The 13,471-nt window shown below is 41.6% G+C and overlaps 2 protein-coding genes across 3 annotated transcripts in view; one reads left to right on the forward strand and one right to left on the reverse strand.

Moving 5' to 3' along the window:
• The window catches only part of UHRF1BP1 (UHRF1 binding protein 1), an 83,495-nt gene that overhangs the window by 20,958 nt on the left and 49,066 nt on the right, over window positions 1-13,471 (forward strand). For both annotated transcript variants that reach the window (XM_023512888.1, XM_023512889.1), the window contains exons 2-4: window positions 11,123-11,285; window positions 11,386-11,424; window positions 12,452-12,543. In XM_023512888.1, coding sequence (XP_023368656.1) covers window positions 11,123-11,285; window positions 11,386-11,424; window positions 12,452-12,543 — 294 coding nt within the window. The remainder of the gene's footprint in view (window positions 1-11,122; window positions 11,286-11,385; window positions 11,425-12,451; window positions 12,544-13,471) is intronic.
• LOC100948614 (cytochrome c oxidase subunit 5A, mitochondrial-like) lies at window positions 2,446-3,101 on the reverse strand. Its single transcript, XM_012804884.2, has one exon. It carries the CDS (start codon window positions 3,071-3,073, stop codon window positions 2,621-2,623), a length of 453 nt encoding a protein of 150 aa, XP_012660338.1. The 5' UTR covers window positions 3,074-3,101; the 3' UTR covers window positions 2,446-2,620.

Raw genomic sequence — 13,471 nt, forward strand, 5'->3', positions numbered from 1 at the left:
TCACAGCTCACAGCAACCTCCAACTCTTGGGCTTAAGTGATTCTCTTGCCTCAGCCTCCTAAGTAGCTGGGACTACAGGTGCCTGCCACAACATCCCGCTATTTTTTGGTTGTAGTTGTCACTGCTGTTTGGCTGGGGCTGGGTTTGAACCCACCACCCTTGGTATATGGGGCTGGTGCCCTACTCATTGAGCCACAGGTGCTGCCCTATTATATTTTTGCTTACAGAGAAACCTGTGGTATGGCTGAGCAGTGAAAATACTTTTATGATGATTTGGGTAGTAAGACCATATATACTTAGCTTTAGTGTAGAAAAATTGTGAAGGAAGCAAAGTGTGTTTGTGTATCTTTTTATTTCTCCTTGGAGGGTTTAGTGTCTATGGCACCTGAAGCAGACTGATTGCAACCAATTGACCCTATTATTAACAATAAAGGTACTGAATTACAGGGGCAGGGTACTGGGAGAGTTGAATGAATGTTGAATTAATGTTCATTTCTGTTACTTAGTCCCAGCTTTTCCACTGGACTGAATTATTTTTTAAGATCCCTTTACCTCTAAAGTTATGAGAATACACAGATGTAAGGATTCTCACTTCCTAACATTGTGGTGCATTTTCAGAAAGATGTCAGAAGAGGTTTCTCTGTTGTCTCTTTGGCAGATTGCAGTCCTTTGGCAGACATATAACTTGATCAAAACCTGTTTTTTCAATTTGATTTCATCTTTGCTTCTACACTTAGTAACAGTAACAGATGGCCAGAAAATGTTTTCCCACATACTTGAAATGGAATAAATAGCAGGCTTCCATTAGCCTTTTTAGCCACCCTTGGACTCTTCAGTATCTTCAATTAGGAAATGATGAATGAAGTTTGTGCCAGGAACTATAGGGTAGAGAAGAAGAAGTAAACAAGATGATTCTTCTAAAGAATTCTATATCTACTTGCAACTTGTGAATTTTAAACTGGCTACTGAAGATGATTTGGAGCAGTTGGTTTCTTCACATTGCTGCAGTTTAACCTAGTTGTACTCTGGTATAAGCAGAGAGTTTGAGCTGTTTAGGTATTGAGAGAGCTGGAGCTGGGCCTCCTATATGATTCTTACAGCAGTGGTTTCCTTGCTTGAATATACCTCCACAGGATGAATACACCTTCCCCCCAACAACTGGGCCCATAGATCACCTTTTTTCTTTTTGCAGGTTTTGGCTGGGGCTGGGTTTGAACCCACCACCTCTGGCATGTGGGGCTGGCGCCCTACTCCTTCGAGCCACAGGCACCGCCAAGATCACCATTTTTTTTAAACCTGTTCTTTATTATTAGGCAAAATCATTTAAAGAATTCTTATTGTTTTTTTTGAGACAGAGTCTTATTATGTCACCCTTGGTAGAGTGCTGTGGCATCACAGCTCACAGCAACCTCCAACTCTTGGGCTTAAGTGATTCTCTTGCATCAGCCTTCCAAGTAGCTGGGACTACAGGTGCCTGCCACAATGCCCAGCTATTTTTTTTTTTTTTTTTTTTTTGCAGTTTTTGGCTGGGGCTGGGTTTGAACCCACCACCTCTGGCATATGGGACTGGCGCCCTACTCCTTTGAGCCACAGGTGCCTCCCTGCCCAGCTATTTTTTCGTTGCAGTTCTTTAGCTAACCTGGGCCGGGTTCGAACCCACCACCCTCTGTGCACGTGGCTGGTACTGTAACCACTATGCTTTAGGCGCTGAGCCTTTGCTATCTGTTTTGAGAAGCTAATAAAGTGGTTATCTATTTTATGTTGAGTCCTAAAAGTAAATTGATATATTAAAAAGTATGTATATGTTACAGCATTATTAGTGTCATGGGAAAACAGCTAGTGGTGGTCCAGTAGACCTGGATGTACCGTCAATAGTTCTTAGAGTGTACTTGAAGAACTCTTAGTTTAGTGCTATTCAGATTTTGAACCTCTTTTTTTTTTGAGACAGAGTTTCACTTTGTCACCCTTGATAGAGTGCGTTGGCATCATAGCTCACGGCAACTTCAAACTCTTGAGCTCAAGTTGATTCTCTTGCCTCAGCCTCCGAAGTAGCTGGGACTACAGACGCTCACCACAATGCCTGGCTACTTTTTAGAAATAGGGGCTTGCGCTTGCTCAGGCTTGAAGGTTTTGAACCTGTGAGCTCAGGCAATCCACCTGCCTCAACCTCCCAGAGTGCTAGGATTATAGGCATGAGCCACCGCACCCGGCCTCTTTTCAACCTCTTGATAGAGCCTGGGTGTCACTACTGGAATGGTAGTGAATTACTTGGATATACTTAAGAAATATTTTATTAATCTGATTGGGCTGGTAAAGTGCAGAAAGGTTTTGATGAAGTTACACTATAACTTTATAAAAAAATTCAATTTCTTCTTAAACGGTTTAAGCAGTGTATAGTATAAAAAGGGAAATAATGTCCTCCAACCAACCATTTCTTTTTTTTTTTTTTTTCAGTTCAAACTTCATTTCCCTTTTATTAAAGCCCAAGTTACCATTATGGTTTGGTACTCAATAAAGGAAAACTTGTTTGAATAAGGTAATATGTTATCAGTATTTCCAGGTGACTGTTTACAATCAAGTGGTATTATCAATAAATCCTTAGGAAGCCCATCCATGGGGTTTACACTTTGTCAAGGCCTAGTTCCTCTGGAGTGGACATTCCCAATTCATTTAAAGTTGGTCTAAGTTCCTGGATGACATAGGGGTAGATTTCCTTATGAGGTCCTGCTTTGTCCTTAACAAACTCTAGGATGCGAACTGCACTAGCAAAATCATTTAATCGTCTGCATGCCCGCAAAGCAGCATCAATGATTTTGGGTTCTGGAACCAGATCATAGCCAACAAGTGTGTTCATTCCTTTCCGCAATTCCCAGGCATCTATATCTGGTTTGTTGAAGTATGTCACCCAGCAAGCATCAAACTCTTCATCTGTCTCATGTGACCGATGGGAATAGCAGTGAATTGACTGGATAGCGGCAGTGGGGCCGGGGACCAGGGCCGGGTGCAGGAGGCCTCGAGGGCCGGCCCCGGAGGCTGCTGCTACAGCACAGCAGCAGAGAGCAGTGCCCAGCATGACGGTGACGGTACTGAGCAGGATGAAGCTGGAGAGAAGCAGGCAGAGAGCTCGTGGGGGCCAGACTCCCCAACCATTTCTGAGACAGCTTAAAAATCCATTGTGTACTAGATGTGTTTTGGGGACCTGTTTGTAATATTAAGAGATGTTAGTAGAAGTAAACCCCAGTGAGCACACTGGGGTTCATACTCTGACTCTTCCTTTTCTTGCTCTGTCATCTGGAGCAAATTATTTCACATCTGAACCTCAGGATCTTTTTCTGTAAAATGGGGATATAATGCATACTTGATATATAGTATTGCAAAGATTAATTGACATAATGTTATTAAGACCTTTCCTTCAGAGCCTGTTGCAAACTAATGTCATTGTCATTAGTAGTTTGGTTTTGCTTGTCAAGATCAGATGATGAGGCTTTTCCTCCCTTTTTTTTTTTTAGTTTCTATCTGACCAGAGGATATTGATCTGGTCAAGCTTATAGGGCAAAAGACACTCAATTATTTTAAGTTGTTGTGTCCATCTTCATATTCAGTGGAGGCCTAGATAAAGATGTTAAGTCAGCATTCCTGTGTGTCGAGATAGAGTAAAAATGTCTGGAAAAAAGTTAAGAGGGTTTGTGTGAATAGTTAGAGAGTGAAGCAGATAATCTCTGTAGAGAGATTCTCTTCCTTAATAGTCAATATTATATAATAAAATAATATCCTCTTGTTTGCTTATTTTTGTGTGTCTTTTTTTTTTTTGGCCTGGGCTAGGTTTGAATCCGCCACCTCCGGTATATGGGGCTGGTGCCCTACTCCTTTGAGCCACAGCTGCCAACTCCCTTTTTCTTTACTGTTCTCCCTCAGTCCCTTACCTGGAAATCTGAATGATCACTTTTCATTTAGGGCCTCATAATACTTTGAAGCAGAGAGACATGTTTCTGGGTTTTGTTCTTTTCCATTTGTTCCTATGTGTTAGTGCTGTTGACAGTGGCAATGTGCCAACAGGCTGGTGAGCCAGTCCTCATTGAGGCTGATTTCTAGTCTGACTGGCTTATATTCACACACTTGTCAGAAATATAAGTCCACCTGGTTATCATCAGGATGAAGTGGGGCACAGGGGTCTCTCCTCCACAGAACTGCCCTGTCATCAGTTGCTAGTTGACAAAGCTACAAAGTTCAGAGAACTCTGTTCATTACCCAAATAGACCTATGGTTTCCATTTGGTTGGCTTTGCCTTTACAATCTTGATTTTGATTAACTTCATTGATAATTTTATTTCCTGTTCTTAGTAGTTCTCTGTGAGCCATTAATACAAGAAAATATGAAGGATGAAAATCTATATTTGGAGCCAGAATGGGATATCATGGGAAGGCTTCCTGGGGAACATCAATTCTTTTTATTTGAGACAGAGTTTCACTCTGTTGCCCAGGCTAGAGTGCTCTGGCATCAGAGCTCATAGCAACCTCAAAGTCCTGGACTTAGGCTGTCCTCCTGCCTCAGCTTCCTGAATAGCTGTAACTACAGGTGGCTGCCAAAATGCACAGCTAATTTTTCTATTTTTATTTTTTAATATATATATATATTTATTTTTTGAGAGAGAGTCTCACTTTGTCACTCTTGGTAGAGTGCCACGGCAATCCCAGCTACTCGGGAGGCTGAGGAAAGAGAATCGCTTGAGCCCAGGAGTCTGATGTTACTGGGAGCTATGATGCCATGGCATTCTACCAAGGGCAACAAAGTGAGACTCTGTCTCAAACAAATAAACAAATAACAACAACAAAAAACCACCAGAAAAATCTTGAGTTTTTTAAAAATGCAGATTCCTTACTCCCTTCACTATATGATTTGGCATCTAGGGTATAGTGCAATAATCTGCATTTTACTTTTTTTAATTTATTTTTTGAGACAGAGTCTCAAGCTTTTGCCCTGGGTAGGGTGCCATGGTGTCATTACTCACAGCAACCTTCAACTCTTGGGCTCAAGCAATCCTCTTGCCTCAGTTTTTTATTTCTTCTATTGTTAGTAGAGATGGGGTCTCACTCTTGCTCAGGCTGTTTTTGAACTTGTGAGCTCAAGCAGTCCACCTGCTTTGGCCTCCCAGAGTGCTAGGATTACCTACCCACTGCTAGGCATGAGCAGTGGTTCAGGTTTGTGTTATCAGAGTAGCATAGTTTAAGACACATTGCCTTAAATACTAGCAAAGTTAGGAAAAAAATACAGTATAATCTCATATACTTTTTTTTAAGGCTTGAAATATACATTTATATGGTCCTGTAAATAATTATATTTTTCTTTTCTTTCTTTTTTTTTTTTTTCTTTTTGGTGACAGAGTCTCACTTTGTTACCCTCAGTAGAGTGCCTTGGCATCATAGCTCACAGCAACCTCAAACTCTTGGGCTTAAGTGATTCTTTTGCCTCAGCCTCTTGAGTAGCTGGGACTACAGGCACCCACCACAATGCCTGGCTGTTTTTATTTGTTTTTTTTTTTTTGTTTGTTTTTTTTATTTGGAGACAGAGTCTTACTTTGTTGCCCTCAGTAGAGTGCTGTGTCCTCACAGCTCACAGCAACCTCAAACTCTTGGGCTTAAGTGATTCTCTTGCCTCAGCCTCCCAAGTAACTGGGACTACAGGTGCCTGCCATAATGCCTGACTATTTTTTTTATTGTGGTTGTTGTTGTTTAGCTGGCCTGGGATGGTCTCAGACCCGTATTGATGTCATACAATATTGTTTTGTGTGTTTATAAACTTGTAAAAGTAATTTTTATTATCATTAAAAATTGTTAAATAAACTTTTTCATAGTACCATTTTAGGCATCGTAGAAAAAAATTGCAAAGATATAACTTCATGCACATCATGATTTTATGAGCCAAGGAAAAACAAAAACACTAAAACATAGCTTAGCTTAGCATCAATATAAAGACTAAGTATAGTTAAAGTTGGAGGATACTTCATTATTGGGTTGGAACATAGTGACTATGAGAGGTAGCAACAGTGAGAATTAAAAGGGATGAGATTGATCTAGACAGTTTGTTGTACAGGAGAGAGGGCTATGATCTGAGGAAATGACCTTTACTCGATGCAGCTGAAAAGGTGAGAGAAAGGACTAGGCGCCTGTAGCTCAGTGGCTAGGGTGCCAGCCACATATACCAGAGCCGGTGGGTTTGAATCCAGCCTGGGCCTGCCAAACAACAATGACAACTACAACCAAAAAATAGCCGGGTGTTGTGGTGGGTGCCTGTAGTCCCAGCTACTTGGGAGGCTGAGAGGCAAGAGAATCGTTTAAGCCTGAGAGTTTGAGGTTGCTATGACCTGTGACACCATGGCACTCTATCCAGCGTGACAGCTTGTGACTGTCTCAAAAAAAAAAAAAAAAAAAAAAGAGATGAGAGAAGGAAGCTGGGGGTAGTTAACTAAAGGGACAATTAATTAGCTAAGAGATATGTAGGTCCGGCATTCTATCAGGTAACCATTTTTTTTTTTTTTTTGAGATAGAGTCTCACTTTGTTGCCCTCAGTAGAGCGCTGTGATATCATAGTTCACAGCAACCTCATTGGGTTCAAGCAATTCTCTTGCCTCAGCCTCCCGAGGACGTGAGACTATAGGTACTTGCCACAATACCTGGCTATTTCTTAGAGATGGGAGAGTCTCATACTTGCTTAGGCTGGTCTTGAACCTCTGAGCTCAGGCAATCCACCAACCTTGGCCTCCCACTCTAGAGGGAGTGGGAGTGCTAGTATTACAGGCATGAGCCACCACACGAGGCCAGAAAACCATTTCTTTGTTTTTTGTTTTTGACTCTGTCGACCTGGGTAGAGTGCTATGGCATCATCATAGCTCACAGCAATCTCAGTCTCTTGGGCTTAGGCAGTCCTCTTGCCTCAGCCTCCCAAGTAGCTGGGGACTACAGGTACCTACCACAATACCTGACTAGTTTTCCTATTTTTAGTAGAGATGGAGTTTTAGTCTTGCTTAGGCTGGTCTCAAGCTCTTGAGCTCAAGCAATTTGCCCTCCTTAGCCTCCCAGAGTGCTAGGATTATAGGTATGAGCCACCATGCCTGGCCTATCAGGTAACTAACCATTTGATTAGGAAGAATGGCTAAGACTATGTCCTTGACCTCAAAGAGCTTAATATCTGATTCGCAGCAGTGTTTACATATTGGCAAATTAAAGAACATCTAAAGACTCCCTGTGATTATGACCTAAATGTTTGTTACAGATTCTAGGAATGGAGAATAAAAGAGCTTAATGGGAGTTGCAGCAGTTGGGGAAAGAAAGCTTCAGTGAGAAGTCTCAGGTTGGGCCTTGAGTGGCAAATAGTGATGAGGAAGATGCTCCAGATAAAGGAATGGGTAGTGATAGCACAAGAGTGAAGACTGGAGTGATGAGTGGGCGGTAGTGAAAAGACTGGCTTGTAAGGTCACTTGACCTACAGAGTTTCCTACAGTCTAGATTTTGCTGATTGCACATCTATAGTGTAATTCAACAGTTTTTCTCTGCCCTCTGTGTTTTTTTAACATAAGCAACTGGACCTGTGACTTAATAAGATTTAGGATCAGTCCTTTTGGGAAGATTATGGTTGTTTTGTTCTTTCATCACATCAGTGAAGCCATGTGTAAGTGTCCGAGATTTCATTTTACCCTACTTTAACAAGCCAGTAATTACTGTTTCATATATATATATGTATTTTTCTTTTTTCTTTCTCTTTTTTAAAATTAGACGGGGTCTTTCTTTTCTTTTCTTTCTTTCTTTTTTAGACAGAGTCTCACTTTGTCAGCCTTGGTAGAGTGCTGTGGAATCATAGCTCGTAGCAACTTCAAACTCTTGGGCTCAAGCAATTGTCTTGCCTCAGCCTCCCAAGTATCTGGGAGTACAGGTGCCCGCCACAACACTGGGCATTTTTTTTTCTTTGTTTATTTGTTTAGCAGGCCTGGGCTGGATTTGTTTCTTTTTTTGAGACAAGAGCTTCAAGCTGTCCCCTTGGCTAGAGTGCCTGGCATCGCAGCTCACAGCAACCTCCAACTCCTGGGCTCAAGCGAGTCTCCTGCCTCCGCCTCCCAAGTAGCTAGGACCACAGGCGCCCGCCACAATGCCTGGCTATTTTTTTTTTGATTGCAGCCGTCCTGAGATATCCTGGCCTGTTCTTCTCCCCTTTTATTTGGACCATTTCTTTTCTTCATTTCTGTTATCCCTATTTTGTTCTGTCTTGATTCTTTCCTGTCTGTGGGTCCTTTCCTAGGAAGGAACTTTGTAAGGTTAGTTTCCTGAGTTTACAAGGTGGGTAGACTGCTCCACTCCTTGGGGTCTTACTAGGATCCCATGTAGTAGAGAAAACCCCTCCCACCTTCAGTTGCTGATCTCAAATTGGCCCACATTGCTTTTCATTGCTCATTTCTGTCTTCTCTTCTCAGGTTTGTCATTATGCCCCTTTCTTTGTTTCCCTCTAACTTTGTTCTGGACAGCTGCTTATAGCATACATGTTATGTGCCTGTTGATGTTTCTTCCTCACTTGTTTGTATGTGGAGATTTATTTATTTATTTATTTATTTATTTATTTATTTTTGAGATGGAGCCTCAAGCTATCCCCCTGGGTAGAGTGCCATGGCATCACGCTCACAGCAACCTCCAACTCCTGGGCTCAAGCGAGTCTCCTGCCTCAGCCTCCCAAGTAGCTGGGACTACAGGTGCCCGGCATAGCGCCTGGCCATTTTTTTTTGGTTGCAGCCATCGTTGTTTGGTGGGCCCGGGCTGGGGATTCGAACCCGCCACCTTAGGTGTATGTGGCTGGTGCCTTAGCTGCTTGAGCCACAGGTGCTGAGCCTATTTATTTATTTTTATTAAATCATAGCAATGTACATTAATACTATTATGGGGTACAGTGTACTGTTTCTGTATACAATTTGAAATATTTTCATCTAACTGCTTAACATAGCCTTCATGTCTTTTTCTTAGTTATTGTGTTAAGACATTTATGTTCTACAGTTAGAGAGATTCACATGTACCCTTACAGGATGAACCATAGTTGTGATCCCACCAATCACCCTCCCTCTCCCCTCTCCCCATATTCCTGGGTTAAAATTGGGTTATAGCTTTCCTATTAAAGCTATAAATTAGTTTCATACTAGGGTTGAGTACATTGGATACTTTTTCTTCCATTCTTGGGATACTTTACTAACAAGAATATTTTCCAGCTCAGCGCCTGTGGCTCAAGCGGCTAAAGCGCCAGTCACATACACCTAAGGTGGTGGGTTTGAATTCCCAGCCCGGGCCCGCCAAACAACAATGATGGCTGCAACCAAAAAAAAATGGCCAGGCGCTGTGCCGGGCGCCTGTAGTCCCAGCTACTTGGGAGGCTGAGGCAGGAGACTCGCTTGAGCCCAGGAGTTGGAGGTTGCTGTGAGTAGTGATGCCATGGCACTCTACCCAGGGGGACAGCTTGAGGCTCTGTCTCAAAAAAAAGAATATTTTCCAACTCCATCCATGTAAACATATAGGAGGTAAAGTCTCCATTTTTCTTAATGGCTGCATAGTATTTCATGGTGTACATAGACCACAATTTAGTGATCCATTCGTGGATCGATGGGCTCTTGGGCTTCTTCCATGATCTAGCAATTATGAATTGGGCTGCAATGAACATTCGGATACAAATATCTTTATTATAGTGTGATTTTTGGTCTTCTGGATATATACCTAATAGAGGCATTATAGGATTGAATGGCAGGTCTCTTTTTAGTTTTTTAAGTGTTCTCCAGATGTCTTTCCAAAAGGAATGTTATTAGTTTGCAATCCCACCAGCAGTGTAGAAATGTTCCCTTTTCTCCTGTATGTGGAGATTTATGAGGCTACTTTACCTTCTGTTTTGTTTCACTTATTTATTTTTGAGACAGAGTCTTACTCTGTTGCCCTGGGTAGAGTGCTATAGCATCATAGCTCATAACAACTTCAAACTCTTGGTCTTAAAAGAGCTCCTCTTGCCTCAGTTTCCTGAGTAGTTGGGACTACCAGTGCCCACCACAGTGCCTGGCTTATTTTTCTATTTATATTAGGGATAGAGTCTTGCTCTTGCTCTTGCTCTTGCCTGAGCTCAAATAATCCACACATCTTGGCCTCCCAGAGTGCTGGAATTATAGTTGAGAGCCATCACTCCCAGCCTTCTTTTTTGTTTTAAGTTTTATCCATGGACTTTCTCTCTTGATATCTAGTTGCTCTGTTTTTATGTGGTGATTCAGATATATCAAAAGGGTATGTTGGCTGGGCAGGGTGGCTCATGTCAGTAATCCTGGCACTCTAGGAGCCCGAGGCAGGTGGATTGCCTAAACTCAGGAGTTCAAGACCAGCCTGAGTCAATGTCTCTAAAAGTAGCCAGGCATTAGCTACTTGGGAGGCTGAGGCGAGAGAATCACTTAAGACCTTGAGTTTGAGGTTGCTGTGAGCTGTGACACCACCGCACTCTACCAAGGGTGACATAGTGAGACTCTGTCTCCAAAAAAAAAACAAAATAGCCAGGCATTGTGGTAGGTGGCTGTAGTCCCTAGCTACTTGGGAGAACGAGGCAAGAGAATCACTTTAGCTCAAGAGTTTGAGGTTGCTGTAAGCTGTCATGCCATGGTATTCTACCCAGGATGACAATGTGTCTCAAAAAAAGAAGAAAGGAAATGCTATGTTGTCATTGCTATAGTCGTTTCCCCAGAATCCCTATTTTAGGTTCATTAATAGGTTAATGACCTAATTGTAAGTAGAATGATAGGTCTTACTTTACATCTTACATGTTGTAGAGATAGTATGGTCATTAGTTAACATTTGTTCTGGCTGGTGCAAGTGCAGTAGTGTTTACAACTAATTGATCACAACCAGTAACAGATATCTTTGTTCCTCTTCCATTCCCATTATTTCACCTGATTAGCCTTAAATTTTTTTTCTTTAATATTTAGAAGTGTTATTGGTATAATGGTCATTTAGCAGATTCCCCTGGAAATAATAGCTACTTCTCCACTTTTAGAAGTGTTATTGGTATAATGCTCATTTAGCAGATTCCCCTGGAAATAATAGCTACTTATCAACACTATTTTCAGGTTTACTAAGAATCTTTCCCCGGACAAAATCAACTTGAGTACCCTGAAAGGGGAGGGTCAGCTGACCAACCTAGAGCTGGATGAAGAGGTTCTACAGAATGTGCTGGAGCTGCCCACCTGGTTAGCCATCACTCGGGTCTACTGCAACAGGGCCTCCATCCGGGTAAGAATGAGGGTCAGAATGCTACAGCTGTCTATGGCCAGCAGACCTCCCTTCTTGAGGGCAGTTCCCACAGCCCTGATACTTTCCTTTCCTTTTTCAGATCCAGTGGACAAAGTTGAAGACACACCCAATTTGCTTGGTAATAGCCTTTCTTGATTGCAAGTAATCAAATGGGGATAGCTGGGATAGGCTTTTAAAAGATAGGAGAGAAGATGATAGGCTGACTCTGTTGGGAGTGTTAAGTGTTTATGGCTCTGTGAGCTTCTCTCTGACACAGAGTGATTATTGTCTGGGCTTATTCTGAAACTGCTGTGCAGTATGGGAATTAGCACTGAGACATGAGTTAGGACTCCTGGCCGGGCGTGGTAGCTCACACCTATAATCCTAACATTCTGGGAGACTTGAGGCGGGTGGATTGCTGGGGCTCAGAAGTTTGAGACCAGCCTGAGCCAGAGCGAGACCCTGTATCTAAAAAATAGCTGGGCATTGCAGCGGGCACTTGTAGTCCCAGCTACTTGGAAGGCTGAGGCAAGAGGATTGCTTGAACCCAAGAGTTTGAGATTGTTGTGAGCTGTGAGGCCACAGCACTCTACCAGGTGCACCAAAGCAAGCCTCTGTCTCAAAAAAAAAAAAAAAAAAGAAAAGAAAAAAGAAGATGACGACTTTGGACTCCTGAGTTGTTCTTTTGGACTTTGTGTAACAATTTTTTTTTTTGTCCAGAGTCTACCCTTAGACTTTGCTATTTTCCCTTGGAATCGTGTCAGAGGAAAAATTAGAAGTTTAATATATGTTGCCTATTGGGTGATTATTAGTCAAACGCCCTTCAGAAACTGACTGATACATATCTTTATCCCAAAGATTGGAATCCCTGGGAATAGAAGTATCTCTGAAACTTGGATTTGTGTTTTGTCTTTCTGCTATGAGTTCGGCCTATGCGTGTCATGGGGTTCTGCTGCTAATGGAAATGGAATGGGGAAGATGGAGCCTTTCCTTGCATTTTAGTATGTTTATTCATTCAAGAAACATTTATTGTCTTCCTACTATGAGTATAGTACTCAACTAGGCACTGGAGAACAGAAATGAATAAGATTCAATATTTGCTGTCTTTTTTTTGTGTGCTGTGTGTTTTTATGCAGATGCTTAGCTTTCCATGACTTTTATTTTAGTGTCTGGATAAAGTAGAGGTGGAGATGAAGACCTGTGAGAATCCTCGGCCTCCCAATGGACAGTCTCCCATTGCCCTTGCTTCAGGACAGAGGTTAGTTGCTTTGAGCTTGGTTATTTCCAACATATAGTTTTAGTTACTCTTTTAGTTAAAAAACAAAAAAATTTTATTATGGAGAATTTTAACATATACTAAAGTATATGTTTATTATAGACAACTTTAACATATACTAAAGTTGAGTATAATGATCCCCTCAAGATTCAACTTAAAAAATTACCAATATTAGCAGGATAGTGGCCATGGAAGTCGGAATCCACTAAGGAGTGTATTAACAACTCACCTGCCAAATCAATTTAAAAAAAAATTACCAACATTTTGCCATTTTTTCCCTATCTTTCTCCTGCCATTTTGTGTGTGTGTGTGCACACACCAGCACTATAGTACTTGAAAGCAAATCTCAGATGCCATATAATTCCACCTGTAAATAATTCCATATTGTGTCTTTAACAGAAATGGATTAGAAATAAAATAATATTACTATCATATTCAAAAGAAATAGCAAGAATTCTGTAATATCATTGACTATATCTTGTAATCAGTTTTCCTGAATTATTTTTTAACAGTACAGTGTGGATCAGAAGAGGTCTATACTTTACATTTGGGTGAAAGGCTTTTTAAGGCTCTTTAATTATAGTTCCTAACATGTATTTTTCAATATACCATTTATTCTTTGTAGAAATTAGATAATATTTTTCTAAAGAATTTCACTCACAAAAAAAGATAAGAAAAAAGAGAAAAAAGAATTTCACTCATTTTGTATTTTGGCTTAGTATGTTCTCAAGATAAAATGTTTCTCTGCTCGGCGCCTGTGGCTCAAGTGGCTAAGGCGCCAGCCACATACACCTAAGGTGGCGGGTTCGAATCCTCAGCCCGGGCCCGCCAAACAACAATGATGGCTGCAACCAAAAAATGGCCGGGCGTTGTGGTGGGCCTGTAGTCCCAGCTACTTGGGAGGCTGAGG

This window comes from Otolemur garnettii, unplaced genomic scaffold, assembly GCF_000181295.1.
Source record: "Otolemur garnettii isolate 467f Iridium unplaced genomic scaffold, OtoGar3 scaffold00031, whole genome shotgun sequence".
Classification (NCBI taxonomy): Eukaryota; Metazoa; Chordata; class Mammalia; order Primates; family Galagidae; genus Otolemur; species Otolemur garnettii.